The sequence below is a fragment of the Pseudorasbora parva genome, chromosome 9 (assembly GCF_024679245.1).
Source record: "Pseudorasbora parva isolate DD20220531a chromosome 9, ASM2467924v1, whole genome shotgun sequence".
Taxonomy (NCBI): Eukaryota; Metazoa; Chordata; class Actinopteri; order Cypriniformes; family Gobionidae; genus Pseudorasbora; species Pseudorasbora parva.
This window is the reverse complement of record NC_090180.1, coordinates 11,382,512-11,401,449: the sequence shown is the minus strand read 5'-3', so window position 1 is coordinate 11,401,449 and position 18,938 is coordinate 11,382,512. Positions and strand designations below refer to the sequence as shown.

Genomic DNA, 18,938 nt, shown 5'->3' with positions numbered 1-18,938 from the left:
TTGAAATACCCACAAGAATTGAACACAACCATAAACTCAATAGTGATTGTGCACAGACACAACATGTACCATCTTATGAGGCATAGAAGAAAAGCAACATTTAATAGGTATGTAAATCAATACACATCCTCACTCTGATAGGCAACCTCTGTTACTGCGTATAAACCCATAGACTCGCGTCTTCATGGAGCTTTGCTATGATACACTTTACAACAGTGAAAAAGAAATTGAGAAATGCCAACGAACTCCATTAGACTGGCATGGAGCGCACGGTAGAGAACAAACACTCTGAGAGGGCCATGGACACCCCTACCTGGATAGGAATCGTAGAGAGGGGACACATTAGTGTTAAATGTTTTACTTGGAAAGGCACAAACTATGATTCCCAGGTAACTTAATCTAATGCGAAAAACAATAAAAGCACAATTTCGACTGAGAGCATCACTTTTGTCCCTTTGGGAGAGACCAGCCTGCTGTATAAAATGATCCCACGTCTGCCTTTATTTCTGTTGCTTCCTGTAAATTTCAATGCCAGAAATGTCAAACGGTTTGCTTTTTCCCCCAAAAGTGCAATTCACAGAGGAGAGATCCCATGTATTTCTCTCCATCACCCACAGTACCTGAGACCAGCCACTGTGCTACATCATCATCCACATGGACAGAAAAAGAAAAGAAAAGAGTAAGTAAAAAAACAAAAGAAGAGAAAATAAACACTAAGAGCGGTTAAAAAATGTTCACACATTCTACAACATGAGTAAAACAGTTCAACTCGGGGAGAGCAGATCTTCAAAATAACTTTAAATTACAGAGAAAAAAAAGGAAAGACAAATTTACATTTTTCTGATTCCGGTGAACGTTTCTCCATATATCAGTCAGCAGTCTTTCCCCACTTATTTTGATCCCATAAAAAACAAAACATGGAGCACATCACTCACTCATCCAGCCAGTGTCTAAGTGAACGCATGTCTGTGTGTGTGTGAGTCTGGTTGCCTTTGAGTTCTCAAATAATGGTTTTGCATGTCATCTAAAATACAAGTTTAAACAGTCCATCTGGGTTTAAGCCACATAACATATATCATCTTACTTCTGACAACTGAAGTCTTTTCTGGTGTCCCACATTGTACAAATATATTTATTTGTTGCACTGAATTGTTTCCTTACAAAGAGTGTCAGAGCCCAGAGTGCTGAGGTGTGTCCTCTGAGCGGATGCCAAAAGTGAGGCAGTGAGTTTCTGTTCTGAGGTGGAGCAGAGACAGAAAGGGAAGGAGCTCCATGTTTCAGCTCAAAGTCCTTTGCTTTGACTTTTTTTTCTTTAAACGCACCAGTGACTTAACGTTTCAAAGATGTTCCTCCTCACTTGTGTCGCTGGAGTGCTTTCCTCTTCCTCCTCTTGAAAAAACAACAGCACCTGAAACGAGCAAATGAGTTAAAGACAGTTTTGCATTCTCAAACTTGTCACACAGTCTAGTCTAGGTTATGTTCAAAGCCAATTTAAACAGAAACTAGGACAAAAGAGACCGAATGTCCCCTAATGTTAGCAAGAGATCAGACTTCACAATTGTGTGCAGATATATGTGACTGGAGGTTATGTAACCAAAACATAAAAGACATAAATGCTACAACAGTGCTTTGACCCATTGGCAGCTCAAATACTACAGCACTCTTTTTTTAGTTTTATATTAGACAGCCTTAGGAAGTGCTTTACCACAAGCTGGATAATTTAAAAAAATATGAATAAAGTGAATGTAATATTTTAATACTATTAAACTGTACGCTCCAATGGTCAGAGAGTAACAACATTTTAAGTCTCTGTATGCATGTACTGTACATGTGGTAGAATTGACAATAAAGCTGACTTTGACTTGACTTTGAATACAATGATAACTGATTCCTAGCAATGAAATCTAAACTTACTCTACAAAATGATGTACGGTAATAAACCAATACTGTGAAATGTTATTACAATTTAAAATAACTTTTCTTTTTAATATAAATTAAAATGTAATCCCTGTGATGGCAATGCTGAATCTTCAGTGTCGCTTAATCCTTCAGAAATCGTTTCTTGTTGAAAACAGTTGAGTAATATTTTTGTTGAAATGGACAATTTTTTCCAAAATGAAGAATAAAAAGTTCAAAAGAACATTTATTTTAAAAATAAATCTTTAGTAATACTAACTGTTTTTTGATTAATTTAATGCATCATTGCTGGATAAAAGTATTTATTTCTAAATGTTTGTTTTAGACATTTTCAATTTCACTATGGTGGAAATGAAAGACAAGGATCTAATATTGATCTTTTTTAGCCAATGTTGAGCAGATGAATATTGGCATTCTTTGTCCAAGATGAACATGGAATGAACAGTAAAACTGAAAGTGAGATTTCACATATTAAAAATAAGGGAATCAATAACAAACGTAAATAAAATGTTTTAAATGGTTCATTGAATGTAAAAAATAAAAATAAAAAAAAAAGAATAAAATGGATTAATAAATTGTTTTAAAAAATGAAATTTTAAAGTTACATTTCAAATTAAGCCACGAATTAAAAAAGGGGCAGTTTATACACAATAATAATATATATCATTATACATAAAATCATTATTAAAGCCATGAATAGTGGTTAAATTAACAAATGAAATAGATTTTTGAATATGATAAATGAATATTTATTTGTCATTTAAAAAAAAAAGATTATTCTTTTTTAAAATTTTAAAATAGCATTCCAAGCAATTAAACTATAATTTGTCTTTGTACACTATAAAAAGGCAACATAAAGGCTGTGTATTACAAATGTATTTTACATCAGCTTAACTACAAAATCCATTTCTTAATATTTTTTAATTATACAGTATGACAAAAAACAAAAAATGATGGAACCATTTAAATATTTGATTTAACTTTTTGAAAATATAAAGACCCACTGTGGTGAAAATCATGTTTTTAATGTTGTTTATATGTCAATGTGGTGTTTTTAATATGCTTCAAGACAAAATATGTGCTCATTCTGCACATTTATATGATATTAGCAACATTTATTAGCTGTTTGATGAAGTAGTCAAGCCAAAGGCTATCATATTAATTACTGTTATGTGTTTGATGTTGTAGAGAGCGATACATTAAAGGAATTGCCATTCGGATACGTCGACTTGTATATGAGCCTGTATAATGCACTCTTCCACATCTTCTGATCAGTTTCTGGTTCAAACATATATGGCTGAAATTGCGTTTACTACAGTAAGGTTGACCAAGCGGAGGCGGGCACTAATATGCATATTTATGGATCCACATACTAAATGAAGTAAGGGTGTAGGGCTATTTTAAGGCATGGCAAAATTATTTTCACAGGAAAAAAATTGTAATTTTGGTGATCAAAGATAAGTTTTAGGGATACAATTATTGACTACAGGGGGACGTCAATCACCACAATTTTGGATTCAGTCTTGCATTTAAATTGTTGTCCCTCCTAAAACTTTAGTGTTAAAAAAAAAAAATCATTCACATTGTGAACAGGCTATGTACAAATGGCAAACAAAGAGTGGTCCCTTTATAATCCGTTATATCTTATAATCTAATAAAACATTCTAACTCATTTCTAAATGCCTCTTATTGGTCATTGCGTTAATGTGCTCAACGCTGTAAATAGAAAAACCTTTGGTGCTCTTCACAGAGCGCTCGCACAAATCCTCATGAGAACATTTGAAAGCAGTCGCCTATCAACCGGTACGAGCTGGTATCGCTTCATTATTAAAATGTCATTACCGACATGGAATCACAGTACTTTTGACAACAATCAGAACTAAAGACAGGCTGTGTCACTGCTGTGGGTTGCTGTGCCAATCCTTGGCTTATAAAAAATAAGATTAGTTAGCAAGTTAATGAACTAATGTTAACAAGGTTATGTAGCTGCTTACCAGTTGACATTCGCAGCAAACATTTGAGCAGTTAATAACATTAGCTAACTGCTGCAGGGGCCAATATAAAACTAAACATCATTCAAAATACTTCTCTCACATGTCAAAACTCAGTGTCTCTGAACATAGCACTTTCTGTTACTAACGTAAACCGTTTAACTCTTTGTTCTTGGCTAAAGGAAACCAAAAAAAAAAAAAAAAAAACATGTTCTCCCTTTTCCAGGACACTTGGGAACCCTGATACTGATGTGTATTATGTAGACATGTACTTTTGAAAACAACTGACAACCTTAAAACTCTAAATTGTTCTTACTTTGTATCATCGGCCACCTCCACCTCAGCAGGGGCAGTTATGGGAGCATTTGAGTGTCCCGCTGTAGGATCATCTGTATTCACTTCTCCATTGGTCGAGCTCATAACCTGAAGATTAATTTAAGGCAGCAGGCAATGTTATTACAATATGGGCTGGCAAAGATGAGTAATAACACAAAACCACAGTACACACTAGGATTTATTTTGTCTAACTGGCACTGCATATTTAACAGTTCATGTAACTCAGATTGGGGCCAAGTAACCCATTAAGGACACTTTTTAAAATAGTACGTTCAAAATCAGGTTGCTTAGCACCAACCAGGAAGGTTAAGAAGAAAGGGGGGATGTAAAATGAAAAGAGTGCTTGGTTAAATAATGGGAATAAGCCGAAAATGATTTTAGTTGGAATTCTTATAACACTAACATGTTATAAAAGAAAAGTTACACCCTGGATAACTGTACATGTACACAAGCAAACATCCATTTGTCTTGCTTAGCTACTTATATACACAATATAAGCAGTATTTTCACACTGAAGTCACTATATCCCAAGCCTAACCATCAGGAACATGCAAGTGATGTGTGTTAGACAAGGGGGAGAGAGGAAAAGACCATTTAAGTGTCCACAGCTGGAAAATGGACAGAGGTGTCTCAAGTGAGAGGACTAAAAGAAACAGAAATACAAGAGAACAGAGAAAGGAAGAGATCGACACCAACAGCATGCAGTACTGCGCAAACACCCAGTACCTGGACAGAGCCCCCCAGCCTATCGGCCGTAAGGTGCGACCCCAGGAGCTCCCTGTTGGTCACGGGAGTGGGCTGGGACTCACTTCCTTTAGGTTCTGGAGACTGGCATGACAGCAATGGGGGGAAGGGGATGGGAGGGTGGCAAAGGGCATAAGAGATGTTTTTGAAAGGAGGTAAGGGTGTAAAGAAAAAAAGAACAGAACGAGTTTAAAGAGGAACGCCTTCCATGCACAAGCAGACTGCTCTAGCTAACAGGATAGAGGTGGAAATAAAAGTGTGAGTGAAAAAACAAGAGCACGTGACATGCAGAGATGGAGAGGAAAGCTAAGCTCTTATCTTTTACAAACAGCTCCAGCCAATCAATTAAAAACCTATGATGTAACCAGATTTAAAGGGACTGTGACCAAGACATGGAAATACCACTATCTAAAAGAATGACATTCAGCATTTGAGGAAATGACAGATCTTCAGACTAGCTACTCTGGCTGCAGGAAGTTGTCTTGGGTTTGTTGATGAGTGAAACCAAACATTAACCACATACTGCTGACATGGGTTAAAGAGAATCATGAAACAGAGATAACATTTCAAAAGTTACACTGCATTTAGCAATGCATTTACACATAACCAAAGAAAAAAAAAGAAAGACATTTAAATGTAATAACTCGCCATTCTTCCTCTTTTACTCTTGAACAAGGAATTACAGATAAACTGAAAGTGAAATATTTCAAATAATATAAATATCACTATAGAAAAATTAAGAAATCAATAATAATAATTGGAAATAAACAGGATTGACAAATAAATATTTGTTTTAAATGAATAATGTTTAAAAATAGTTAACCTAACAAAATAAATTAAAAACTATGCAGTTCACACGATTATTTATGAAAATAATTATAAAAAATATATTAATATTTGTTAAATTAACAAATTATATTTTAAATATGGATATTAATTTAATTATATATATTTTATAACGAAATAAATTGTATAATATTCATTCTGATATTTAAAAAAATGTTTTTTAATAAATTACATTGATCATTCCTTTTTTAATTTTAAAGCGATCCACCAAAAAAAAAAAAAAAAAAAAAAAAAAAAAATCACCCAGTCTCCTACGCAATTCACTTAAGCACCAAAACTAGGGGTGTAAAGGTACACAAAACTAATATTTCGGTACATACCTCAGTTTTGAAGTAATGGTTTGGTACTGGTTCGGTACAGCAGCTTTACAAAATTGCTTTTTATTTATTTTTATTAAACAGGGGCTTACTGAAAAAAATTGTCCTGTCCTTAAATATATGCAATTATAACTAAAAGTTTCTTGAAGATAATGCTGCAAACTATATAAGGAGCCCTTACTTGCACATTACTATAATATTTAAGGTTAACAACAGAGCCTAAACTATTGGCCTAAATTCAGTTGCTATTTATTTTTTGATATAATAATCTACATTCAAATAACATGCAAACTTTACATAAGGCAGTTTTTGCGTTAACTTCTAAATCTAATTATAAAAAATCTAAATCTAAAAAATCTCCAATTTGTTGTTGAATTATAGGCTACTCATCAAACAATGTCTGTAATTTTCATGACAGATTTATTTAAATATGCATTAAATAATAAAGACATCACTAACAGGTTTAGAATATAGAATATATACACATACGCATATATTTAGTGAGAGTTCATTTCTCTAGTGAACTAACAGCTGTGGACATTGAATGACTCCTGAGGTAAATGGGATGCTACATGACATGGCATGTTTTATTAACGTCTTTCCGCAGTTGAGTGATTACAGGACATGATACGTTTCAGTAAGAAATATTATTCATTGTTAGTTTTATCTGTTAACCTTTTTTATGCACTATGAACTAATATGAATGATTAAGACACAATTGTATTGCTCAAATATTAATAAATGCTGTAAAATATGTATATTGAATAATGCATTTAGTTCATGTAAGCTCGCTAAATAAGCTAATACGTTACATCCTTGTTAACAAATGGGACTTGCAGTCTGTTACCTATGACATTCACATGTTTCTAGGTTATAGCTAAAGAAACATTTATTTATAATATTTTAATGTTTTAGTTATTTTCTGTATTTTTTTGCTAGAACTTCTCATTTTAATATATTCCTATTTACATTTGTAATTTAGCACATTTTCATGGTTTAGTACTGTTTTTTTATTTCTTGTAATAAAGCACTGTTTTACTTGTTGTTTTTTTAATTTATAATCATAATTTTTTTTAATCTAGTATCTTTTTAAAAACTATCGGTCAATTAATTGGTTAGCAGCAAATGTGGTAAAATCCACTATCGGTCGACCTCTAATAAGTACTAAATTTTGGCACTTGAGAACACATATAGTGATATTGACTAGAGTTTGTGAATATTTAACCGCAAAAAGACTATTTAAATACGAATTCTGTGTGCGTCTGTGAACGAATGGCAGTTTAATTTACCTCTCACACACACACACACTGAATTGCGCCTGACAGTCGTGCGTTTCCATCTCTGCTGTCTCATATGAATGTATGAATGAACGTCATCTACAGAGCCTGAGAGTCACAGTCATGTTGACTTCATGAGCAATTTACCGTTTTATTTGAGGAAAACAACGGTCACATCATAAACACACAGAAATTCAAAGGTCACGGCAACCCATCAAAATAAAGGTCCAGTGTAACTTGACACATGTATTACTATTGTACAGTAGAATTTTAGATACGTCTCAATGTAATAATAATTCAAAAACTAATGTAAGAATAATAATAATAATAATAATAATAATAAATGATCAACAGATAAGGTCTTACGGGTTTGAAAGGACATGAATACATTTTTGGTGAACTAACCCTTTAAAGTGGAATTCCAAGCAATAAAACTATAACCTTTATAATTTGTCTTTGATCATATACTATAAAACTGTAAAAAAAAGGGATGTGTATTACATAAACATATACTTTACACTGAGGGTGTATCTCACCTGGTTTTTGGTCTGTGGTTGTGCTTTGTCTCTGTTGCTGGGTTGCAGAGGTGTGTCACTAGGCATGGGTCCTATTGGAGTCGGCTGCATACACATATAGGAAACTTAACATCCATATACTTGCATCATATACAAGCGGTTAATGACATGATATCCAAATAGACTTACCAGTGGCTTGCCGACCCAGTCATATTCATAGTCAAAGACATAACCATTCCTGTCAAAGAGGTCTGTAAAGAGTTTTCTTAAGTAGTCATAATCCGGTTTTTCAAAGAAATCCAGTCTCCGCACATAGCGCAGGTAGGTGGCCATTTCTTCTATGAGATAAAGTCATAGTTAAGACAATGCACTGGAGATGAGAGTGTACAAGATATATGGCCATTTGAAAAAGAACTAGCTTACCAGGGAAACTCTCACAAAGAACTTCTATAGGGGTTGCCCTTTTGGTATCTCCAATTTTCTGATAGCGCTCCTTAAGTGTGTCAGCCTTAATTAATAAAATGGCACAGAACAAATATTAGAACATTTAGGAAATTCCATGACTTCTCCTGTAATCTGTAATTGAAAAAATAATTTTAAAAAACATACACTATAAAGACCCAATCTCACAACAGACAGTGGGAACCCTGTAATAGTCTAAATTGGCGTTTCTCAACCGGGGTGCCGTCTAACGTGAGCGGGGGTGTCGTGTAAAAGGTGCCGGCACGCACTTGCACCGGGGTTCATCTCACATCTGATGGCACATCTTTAATATGGGTTGTAACTTGAAAATAATGCTTTATGAATGTTTCTGTCGATGGATACACGTGCTGGCTCCTCAGTGATACACTACAACAGCGATAATAAAAGAAAAACTTGGGCAAACGGTCTCTCTTTGTGAACTGTGTTCAATGCATTAGAGTGCTGCCGTATCACCAGTCATTTTTGCTGTCATCATCACCTGGTTATATTCGCCAAAAGACACGAGTGAGAATTTGGGCACGATGTGAGAAGATCTGTCTGTGTGCACTCATTCGAAAGCGCGCAAACGTCTCACAGCACGCAAATATTGAGTTCTCTTTCAAGTCTTGTGCTTGAATGGACAAACTCATAAAAAGTATGTCAACTTGTCCATCTTGGTGAGTATCCAAGCAGACATAGTCCGTATATGCCTTAAGTGAACTTTATACAGTCAAGAAAATCGACGCATATCCCTGCATTAGTTCTTAAAGGGGCAGTAGCCTTTACTGCTGACTGTTTAATGTCAAACAAAAGATAAGGACATCACTCACTGCTCTTGATTGAATAGCTTTTGTATGTTTAATAAGGATTAATCTTTAATTTAAACATTTAAATATGCAGTTATTTTACTTTTCATTACTTTATTTAATTGAGCTACCTAAAAACTAACGTTAAACCTACCTGAAAAACATTGTTTTTTTTTTATTAGTATCTTTGCTCAATGGTATTTATTTGTGCTGCTGCTTGTATAAGTTATTTGTTCTTATTTTCTTTATTTTTATTTGACAGTCCTTTTTTCCCTGAACATAGCAAATACCAAACTATACTGAAACCATGAACCTAAAACCATTATACAAACCGAACCGTGAGCAATCTGTACCGTGTATGCGAAATGTATGCGAGGGGGTGCCACAAAATTTTGAACATTTTCAAAGGGTGCCATGACTGAAAAAAGGTTGGGAAACACTAGTCTAAATTATGATTACCGTCTTTTTTTCCATTTTAGACTATAAAACCACAAAGCTGTAAACACTTTTTGATATCTTTTTTTGTTCTTTTAAATAGGTCAGCTTATCAAGACTGTATAGCTATTGGTTATTCTGCTGACATCCCGTGATAGTGACAGATAGTGAGGTCTGTCACGTTTTCAGACATTAGCTAAGTGAGATAAGGCTCTCAGACCAGAAGGATACCATCAAACCACAGTAAAGAAAGTAAGACAACTAAACAGAGAGGAAACTCTGAGACTTTGTGCTTTGAGAAAGTACAAATCTATGGTTAAAGCAGAACAGAACTAACAAGATGTTTTAATCTCTCATATATACCATAATATGTGCTTTAAAATATTATTTAAAAATGTCCCATAATAAAACAAACCACATATATAATATTCCTATAATGATATTACAGTGTCTTAGTTTTAGAAACAAACTCTTAAATCAAAATACAGGTATGAAGTTATTTCAAACATTTCTTTCACTCCACCTACTACAATACCTTCAAGCCTTGCCAGGGCAGACTGCCCCGTAGAAAGTACATAAACATATGACCCAGCGCCTCCAAATCGTCCCGTCTGCTTTGCTCTACAAGAAAAAGAAATGCAAAGAATTATGAAACCGCTAGGTACACGGGAATCTTCAGTCAGTTTTAGAAGCATTTGTTTCAGAACCTGGTGTATTTTCTCACTCAATTCAGTTTGTTTAGGCATACGGGAAATGATTCTGTGAGTATTACATAAGTTATCGCAGATGAATACCAAAGAGCTCCTTTTCATCTTAAAATGTTGCTCTTCTCTGTGCATTGCAAGAATGCTGTCCTAACAATACTCGCACATTTACTCTCTTGAAGCAGCCAATCATGCACTGATTACACATAGCCAGATTCTGTGCAGTAGTGAGCACCAAGTCATCCATTATCTTTTTTTTTTTTTTTTTATTTGGGGGCGTTCTAAACGTTTGGCTTCACTTTTCAGAACTTGTGCGGCACACTTGGTTTGTTTGCATGCGTGTCTGTAAATAAGTAACATTAAGCTCGTGGAGCAAACTTGTCAAATGTTTTTTAATGTTTTGAAACCAAGAAGAAAGTGCAACATTTTAAGAGGAATTAATTCCCTGTTTCGAAATAAAGCAAACAATCTACAGGTCTGAAAACACCCTTAATTCACTGTGCAATGGACTTTACACATTTAGCCTAAAAACCAAAACAAAATTCTGCACCAAAGAGCACCAGCATCTTTCCAGTGCCACAATTAAATCTAGGTTCTGTGGTTGAGCAAGCAGATTTGTGTCACTAACAGCTAAGCTAGGTTTTAAGACATACTTTAGTCTTTATCCCCCCATGAAATTCTAATAACCCTTCCTAAGCCCTGACAGAGCGAATCTTTCCTATGTCTGGGCGTCTTACCCTTCCCCAGGTGTGTGTTGATGCTCATGTAGCGAGCTGTCCCTGTTAAGCTCTTGTGCTCCCTGTAAGGGATGTGTTTTTTGGTCTCAGGGTCGATGTATTCTTTGGCAAGCCCAAAGTCGATGATGTGGATTGTATGTTGCCTCTTGGTCCCCGGCCGGCCCACTAAGAAGTTCTCAGGCTTAACATCCCTGTAGATTAGACTTCTTGTGTGCACATATTCCATCCGTGTGATCTATAACAAAGGTAGAAGTCATGTTAAAAAAATGATCTTATCATAAATCTATTAGCTCCAGCTAGGGCTGTTAAATTAACGTGTTAACGCAAATTAATTTTAACGGCACTAATTTTATTAACGCAGTACGCATTTTCTGTTTGATCCGTGGAGTAGCCCGTAGTTGGAGAAATTGAGATCAGCCATAGACAAAGGATGCAGCAACAAACATTAATAGGGAAAGAAAATGGTTAACATTAACATTACTATTCTGAAACAAGTGCAGTTATAGCCTACATAAGCTATCATATTTTCTGCCGAACTTTTATTAGACTCCAGGTCAAAAGAAAAGTGTGTTTTTCTTTACAACCTCCTACAGGTGTGGTGTGGTACTGGTGCGCTCATAGGTCTGCATGACAGCTTTTACATTACCAATTTTTCATATGAACTGTGCCCTGTTCTGAACTAAACTGCCAGTTTAAAAACTACCTTTATTTATATTCTTAAAATGAGAGAAATCACTGCTTATTCAGAATTTTTAAGCTTTCAAAAGTTTTGAAAACATCTATGACCTTTAATACATGTCTAATCTTCATGCTCTGTTGAGTATGGTTTCCCTAATAATAAACGTACATTTGCATAAAGCATGCATACTTGTCCATACCCATGTTGATTAGAATAATAAAAACTTGAAACACGTTAATTTAAGATTTGATTAATCGTGAATTAACTCATGACAATCATGATTAATCACAATTAAATACTTGAATCGATTGACAGCCCTAGTTCCAGCAACTTTCTCTCTCTCTCATGAGGGAGCGATTACACTGACCAGCTGAATTGCAATCATGAGGACGGTCTTGAGGGAAAAGGTTCTGTCGCAGAGGTCAAACAGGTCCTCCAGACTGGGACCCAGCAGCTCCAGCACCATGGCATTGTATTTCCCACAAGGCCCAAAGTAGTACACCTGAGGAACACCCTCTGAACACATAAATATAAATGCAGTTAGAAAACAGACCCACAGAGTTCAGTAATATACAAACTGGCAATTTAGCACAGCTTTAACTTAAATGGTCATAATTAAAGATTATGTAAGACAAGGAACAATAATCTTTTGTTATGTGGTGTTTGGCACGCTACAATAGTGCTTCATATTGAGGTACACTACATGTTTAATAGGCATTATGACTATTAAGCAATATGTTGAACTGGAACATGGAGAATATCGCAATTATTTTAATCTGTGTTTGATAAGGCCACAAAGTTTCTAAAAAGACCACATGACAACAGTATGACAATGTTAAAACAAGATATTTTAATACCACCTATTTAAACCTCAAGAGCTGAAACAGACAGAATTGGGGATTTCAGTAAATCAGTGGAACAAATCATTTGTCATTATCTTCAACAATGTTCACAGAAGTCTCCATGTGAAAGTTTGGGCATTAAAATATTTAGTAAAACAAAATGGGAGAAATAGAGTAAACTAATTTATACAAACTTATATAACAATATATAAAATTTCTAAATCTTTATAACAATGGCTTTTTTTCCTGAAACCTCTAAGTCCCTTTGGATAAATTCATACATAGATATAACATATTTGTAAAAATCTGGAAAACATAGATTAGCTTCACTATAAACCCTCAGCATAGGAGCGAGTGAATATTGAAATTGTACAATGTCATATTTTTCTAAAGCTCTCCTCATGAAAAATGCATAGCAGAATAAAAAGTGTCTTGAGGTCTTAATGCTGGGAACAGATCAACAGCAGTGAGAGATTCAACTATTCAACCAGCCACCCTAGGCTTTATTTGATCTGAGCAAAACACAATGCCATTGTTTTATTAAACAGAACATAACACATTCTGAATATATCATATTATTGAAATAAGCTATGTGTTAACCCGTCACATCTTTGAATACAAGTTAACCTCTTTCTGTACTGCAAGTCATATCTAACGTTGTGTAAAAAAGACAGCCAGTAGAGCAATCGATGCACAGGAACCACAGCCTGTGCTGATTAAATTCATAGGATGAGCTAAAAGCAACTCACAATTGTAATAGGATGTGGACAGCATTAGCTCTACAACAAAGAAAGCCGTCTGAATATGGGTGCTAAACTTTAAGTGTAGGTAATGTACAGTGGCTAATAAAAGGAAAATAGATAGTATAGCCTGTTACTTACCCGAGTTGCCCAATTGTTTGTAAAACCTGTACTCGAGGTGGAGCTGGGGGGCTCTGGATTTGATTGGCTCCTATGAAAGAGTAAAATTAAAATAGACAAAAATGTATGTTTTGGCATTCCTTTCAAGTAAAAATAAAAAGGCAGTGTTTAACATTGGTTTTAGGTTAACAAGAAAGCTGTAAACCATAGTCAGATAATCCTTATTATGGGTGTTTTGGGTTACGTATGCAGTGGATCCCTATAATCACCATGATTGTAATTTTGCAGGCAAAAAAAAAGTCCATTGTTTATGATGCAGTGATGTATGACCAACATGATGCCTTCAAACGAAATTCTCCATTGTGTGGATTCTTACTGAAATTACTCGATTTTGACCGTGACAATTTGCGGAACAATGGTAAACGTACCTTAATCGGAAAGTTGCCAAACCAACTACATGACTTCTATCATTAGGATACCGTGCTGCATGGTAGCTTCAGGTTATATCATGACTAAATGATCAATGCAAGGGTTGACGGTCCATTTAGTTAAATGCTGGTTTTTACATAAATAATGTAAGTGATAGAATGTGTACGTGCATGTTCAGTTAAGTGCAGGATCCAGGGTTGAGTCATCTGTGGCACCGGCAGCTCTGAGCATGCGTAGGAAAAAAGTGCTGCTAAGCAGGAGGCAGAAAGGAAGAGCCAAATACATATATAAATAAATAAATAAAAACAGATTGCATAAAGGCCACAGGATGTATTAAATAACCAGCAGTGGAGAGTGAGAAGTACAACAGTGTTACTCTTTTAGCATGTATTTCCAGCACTAGTTAATGCTTAAAGTTAAATACTGTAGTAATATTAGGAGCAAATCAGTAATTGGATAATACAGCCTTTATATAGCCTCTTCAGAAAGGATATTTGTCTGGTTTAACAGAATCAGTACCACTAGGCGCGCATGTCTCCATCTCAATCTGCATGTTTTAGAAAAATAAAAACCTGAAATCGATGTTTCAACAGAACTATACTTCACTCTGTTCATTCTTAATTACCAAATGTCTAGCTACATTTCATGAAAGTGTGATTAAATATCCCATTACAGTATGTAAAGGTGAGACCAAGGATGACAACGGGAGTGTCTCACATAAGCGATCGCACATTTCTTTCAAAGCAGAACAGTTGGCAACGTGGAAAATGCAATAATGAGAGAAATAAATTTGAGACTTCTGCAATGTGTTGAGACTCTAGAGAATTTGAATATTCACAGAATACATCTTACACACGCAACACTTGAAATTGAGGCCGGCGTTGCTCATGAACAATGTGGGTGGCTACTAAAATGTCCCTAGATAATATTCTAATCACTAACTTATCTTTCCCTATGTATTTTGGATATGCATGCTTGAACCCAAATCCAATTAAAATACTGATATGGAGGAAACGTTTATAAACTGTTTTTGGATGGCTTGCAAAGGAACAAGCCAGCAAAAAGTGGATGTCCTTCTAAATCAGGGGTTTTTATACTGGGGTCCAGGGGACCCTCAGGGGTTCTCCAGAATGTTCTAAGGGGTGCCCAGTAAATGTTGTTTCATTTCTAAATGTTTCTCTCCTTTCTTGCCGTATATATACTTTCTAGAATTGTATACGTTTGCTTTGTATCTTTAGTTAATTTTTCTCACTATAGTTCCCTTTATCTTGCTTACTGGAGTTGTAAGGCAGCGTTCTTAACGCAGTATGTAAGCTGCATGCTTACATGCATGCATGTATTGTAGAAGTTGCCTATACAAACAATTTAACTGAAAATGTTCTTCTTTAGGTTTATACATTCAGCATTAAGTATAGCCATTATAAGTTGGCATTAAGTATAGCCATTATAAGTTGGCATTAAGTATAGCCATTATAAGTTGGGAAACAATAATTTGTAATGTCATGCTATTTATCTAACAGTTTAAATGCTTTTTCTTACATAAAAATAAAAGGATTTTAGAAAGGGTCCCTCATAAAGGTTCATCATATTTGGTCCATGGCATCATACATTTTGAAAACCCCTGTTCTAAATGTGAAGGCCAGGTTCCATTTCCACAGTGTGACACAGACCAATCATAAAATTTTGATCTGTAAGATCTGGTAATGTTTTTGAAAGAAAGAGTTTATATTTTATATATATTTTAAAATGCAGTTTATTCCTGTGATGCAAATCCATGGCGTTGGAATCATTGTATGTGGGTGGAATATAAGACCATTGATATGACCCACTCACTTTTATCATCTTTAATTGAGCACACGTTAGACACATTATCTCCACTTTTCTAATATTTATTTTTATTGAAAAATAAATGCCTTTCCGATCTGATACGTGATGTAAAAAAGGCAGTAGAGTGAGTTTGGCAAAGGGAAGATTCGAACCTCTGTTCAATTTGGCATCAAAACTTGATGGCATACGTGTTTTCCGTAGTTTTGTCTGCCCCAACCAGATGTTTAGTGAACAAGGCGATATATTTATACATTTATATATGCAAATGGAATCTATTCCAGTAATTTTTTTTCTTTGAGAGGACCCATTATAACATGCCGACTGGCATTCAATGAACATTTGTTATTATTGCCAATGATGAAATCAGTTGTGCTGCTTAATATTTTGATGAATAGACATTTTAAAACACATTTTTTACTTAAAAAATAAATACTATAAATGTCTAGCTTGACAAGCCAGACCCACATCAAGATGTTTGGTCTGGAAACTCACCATTGACAGGGCTCAATCCGAGGGGCGGGATAAACGGTTGTCTTTCAAACTCCCTCTGCACGCAATTGGATAGCGCTACAACCAACCAGAGCAACGAAGGTGAAGCAACTAGTTGTAAGATTAAACTTTTGCCATATCCGGTCGGCAAAACTCAGAACACATCTTCCCTTCTTAAGAATGACTTCAGTGCCGTTCTTTGTTCTTTTCTCAGAGAAAAGCTTAACTCCAAGTCTTCCAGAGTCGCGGTCAAAGCTTATTCGAAAGACCGCCGTTCGCCAGTTTTTGTGTTTACTAGTAGCATGCAAGCGCAACTTGGCCGTCATTATGTTAAGCCCCGCCCATCACCTCTATACATGATGTGATTGGCCCAACCAGCAGTGTTAAGAAGTGTATTGAGAGTTGCTAGACGACACTCGTGGCAGATTAGATTTGCTGCCGCTAGGGTGTGTAGATTTCTAGGCTAATAAATGTCATCTTGGATCAGTATAATGTGTTCTTCTCTACTGAATAAAATTATTACTTTTTAAACAACAACAAAATTAATGGCCCCACAATTTTGAATTATAGTTTTTAGATTTATTTTCAGAAATGTTGTTTTGGGTGTTTATTAAATCTAATTTGATGCTGCTTTCAGCTACCAATAGGAGTGTAATACTCTGTTTAACACATTTTACCATATTTTCCCATTTTACAGACTTTCCCCCAAAGTCATTGCAGAAAATATTAGAAAGTCTAAAGATCATGTCTGATCTTGCCGATTGCTGATCAAACATGCAATCAGAAATGGAAAAATACATCTTGCAGCATAAAAGTACACTTTACCACACAGAACCCGCCAACACATCTCAAAGGATTCCTGTTCAGATCTTCATGTTTTTACATGAATATGCTTATTTGCACGTTCACACACTTGTAAGATGTCAGTGGCAGAGAAATATAAATCTTTTGTTAAATAATAGAGTATATTTCTCACCACAGGTTACTGCAAGAAAACGCAACGCATCATGCATCTTTTTTATGCAGATAGAACTGTTTTAGAATAAAAAAGTATTTATACAAGAATCCAGTTCTTTTGTTTAATTAGCTCAAGTAAACGCTGTATGACTGTGGTCTCCAGTACAAGTAATTACAAGGTAATAAGTGCGTGTAAAAAGATATTTTCACCCAGATGGAACTGGGTGAACAAAGGAGAACAAGCACTGCATATTAATCAAACGTGGTTGGGTATTATGAACTACTGTGCGTTTATTTCTTTTTGCAAATGTTTAACAGCGTGCACACACACTACAGGCAGCATGAAGATCAGGATTCATCATTAATTCCTAATATCAACATAATATTGACTGGTTTTGAGGCACTTACCAGTTTAATGGCCACATATTCATTAGTGTAAAGATTCTTCCCGAGTCGAAGCTCGCCGAAGTTCCCGCAGCCGATCTTCTTACCCACTCGGAAGTTAGGGCCAACCATAAGCACCCCGGAGCTGGTCCCGGAGCCTCGTCCACCCACATGCCCTGTCCTGCTCCCGCCAGTCTTAGACATTCTCTTTCCTTCCTCTGCCTCACCTTTTCCTCCTCCTCCTCTCTTATCAAAATCCATAAGCTTGTGATACCCTGGCCTCTCCACGATTACTCCGCTGCCATAAAATCACAGAGCCACCAAAACAACTAGCAACAGGGGTATGGGGAATGGGATGGAGGAGAGGAATTTAGTGAGAAATAGAGTGAAGGGAATGGCTTATCCACAATACGCCTCTACACATGTAGATTAAAGTAGACATGAACTGCTTTTTTTTTTTTTGACGGGGTGGGGGGTGGAGGGTAAGTATAGCAGACAATCCAAGGGTGATAAAAATCAGGACGAAGACATCATAGAGAAATCTTCCTTAAATCCAACCGCAGAGGAGCACGTTCCTCGGGAGATGGACACATGCGCACGACCCTAGCTGCTGAAAGCAAGGTGCTCTCTGGCATCGGTTTCCATCCTTTGCACCCCCTCCAGGTGGTTTTGAAGAGAGGTGTTAGGCATTCCTTGTGTCCAAGTACGAACGCAGAGCATACCAAAGTTTGCGTTTAGAGGAAACAGGCGGCACATCAGAGGCACACCTTAGAATATCTGGAGCAGAGAAAAGGCACAATTAGCATTAAATAGACTGTTTAAAAGTACATTTAGAGAACTGCACTCGCTTGGCACTTGTTCTACTATTGAAGTTAGGAAGAGACACTGTACTACTCATTAAGTATTAACTCTTTAAGGGGCAATCCAGCCAAAACATTTTAATCTGTCATTATTTACTCACCCTCGTGTAGTTCCAAGCCTGTATTACTTTCTTTCTTCTGTGGAACAAAAAAGATGATATTGAAGAATGTTAGAGATTGTTTTGGTGATTTCCATTCTATGGACAAAAATAAATAAATATAATAGATATTTCTCAAGATATCTTTTGTGTTTTGCGAGATAAAGTAATACAGGTTTGGAAAGAAATGAATTGTAATTTTGGATGAAATATCACTGAGTTGTGGTATTTGTTTTTTAAAATAATATTAAGGATTTAAAATACATTGTGACCGCACCTTAATCTGTCTAAAGGAAGTTCACAAAACTACCAATACGTGATTTCAATCATTAGTATATTGATCGGCATGGTAGATTCAGGTAATGTCATCAAGTTATGAATACAGGGTGGTCCATTAAGTTTTACATAAATAACGTAAGTGGAGAA

At 35.7% G+C, this 18,938-nt stretch overlaps 1 protein-coding gene across 4 annotated transcripts; it reads right to left on the bottom strand.

Annotated features, from left to right (window-relative positions):
- Positions 1–83: 83 nt before the first annotated feature.
- Positions 84–18,649, bottom strand: csnk1g2a (casein kinase 1, gamma 2a). 4 transcript variants are annotated; one of them, XM_067453913.1, is made up of 12 exons: positions 18,516–18,649; positions 17,579–18,331; positions 13,490–13,559; positions 12,134–12,282; positions 11,088–11,322; positions 10,182–10,267; positions 8,367–8,451; positions 8,133–8,281; positions 7,965–8,048; positions 4,971–5,072; positions 4,225–4,331; positions 84–1,408 (listed from the first exon to the last, which is right to left on the bottom strand). In XM_067453913.1, the coding sequence occupies exons 2-12, from the start codon at positions 17,813–17,815 to the stop codon at positions 1,354–1,356; spliced, it is 1,359 nt and encodes a 452-aa protein (XP_067310014.1). In that variant the 5' UTR covers positions 17,816–18,331; positions 18,516–18,649; the 3' UTR covers positions 84–1,353. The 4 variants fall into 4 exon arrangements, with proteins under 4 accessions (XP_067310014.1, XP_067310015.1, XP_067310016.1 ...); XM_067453914.1 differs by having other exon boundaries at positions 8,133–8,278; XM_067453915.1 differs by lacking the exon at positions 4,971–5,072 and having other exon boundaries at positions 18,516–18,648.
- Positions 18,650–18,938: the final 289 nt, after the last annotated feature.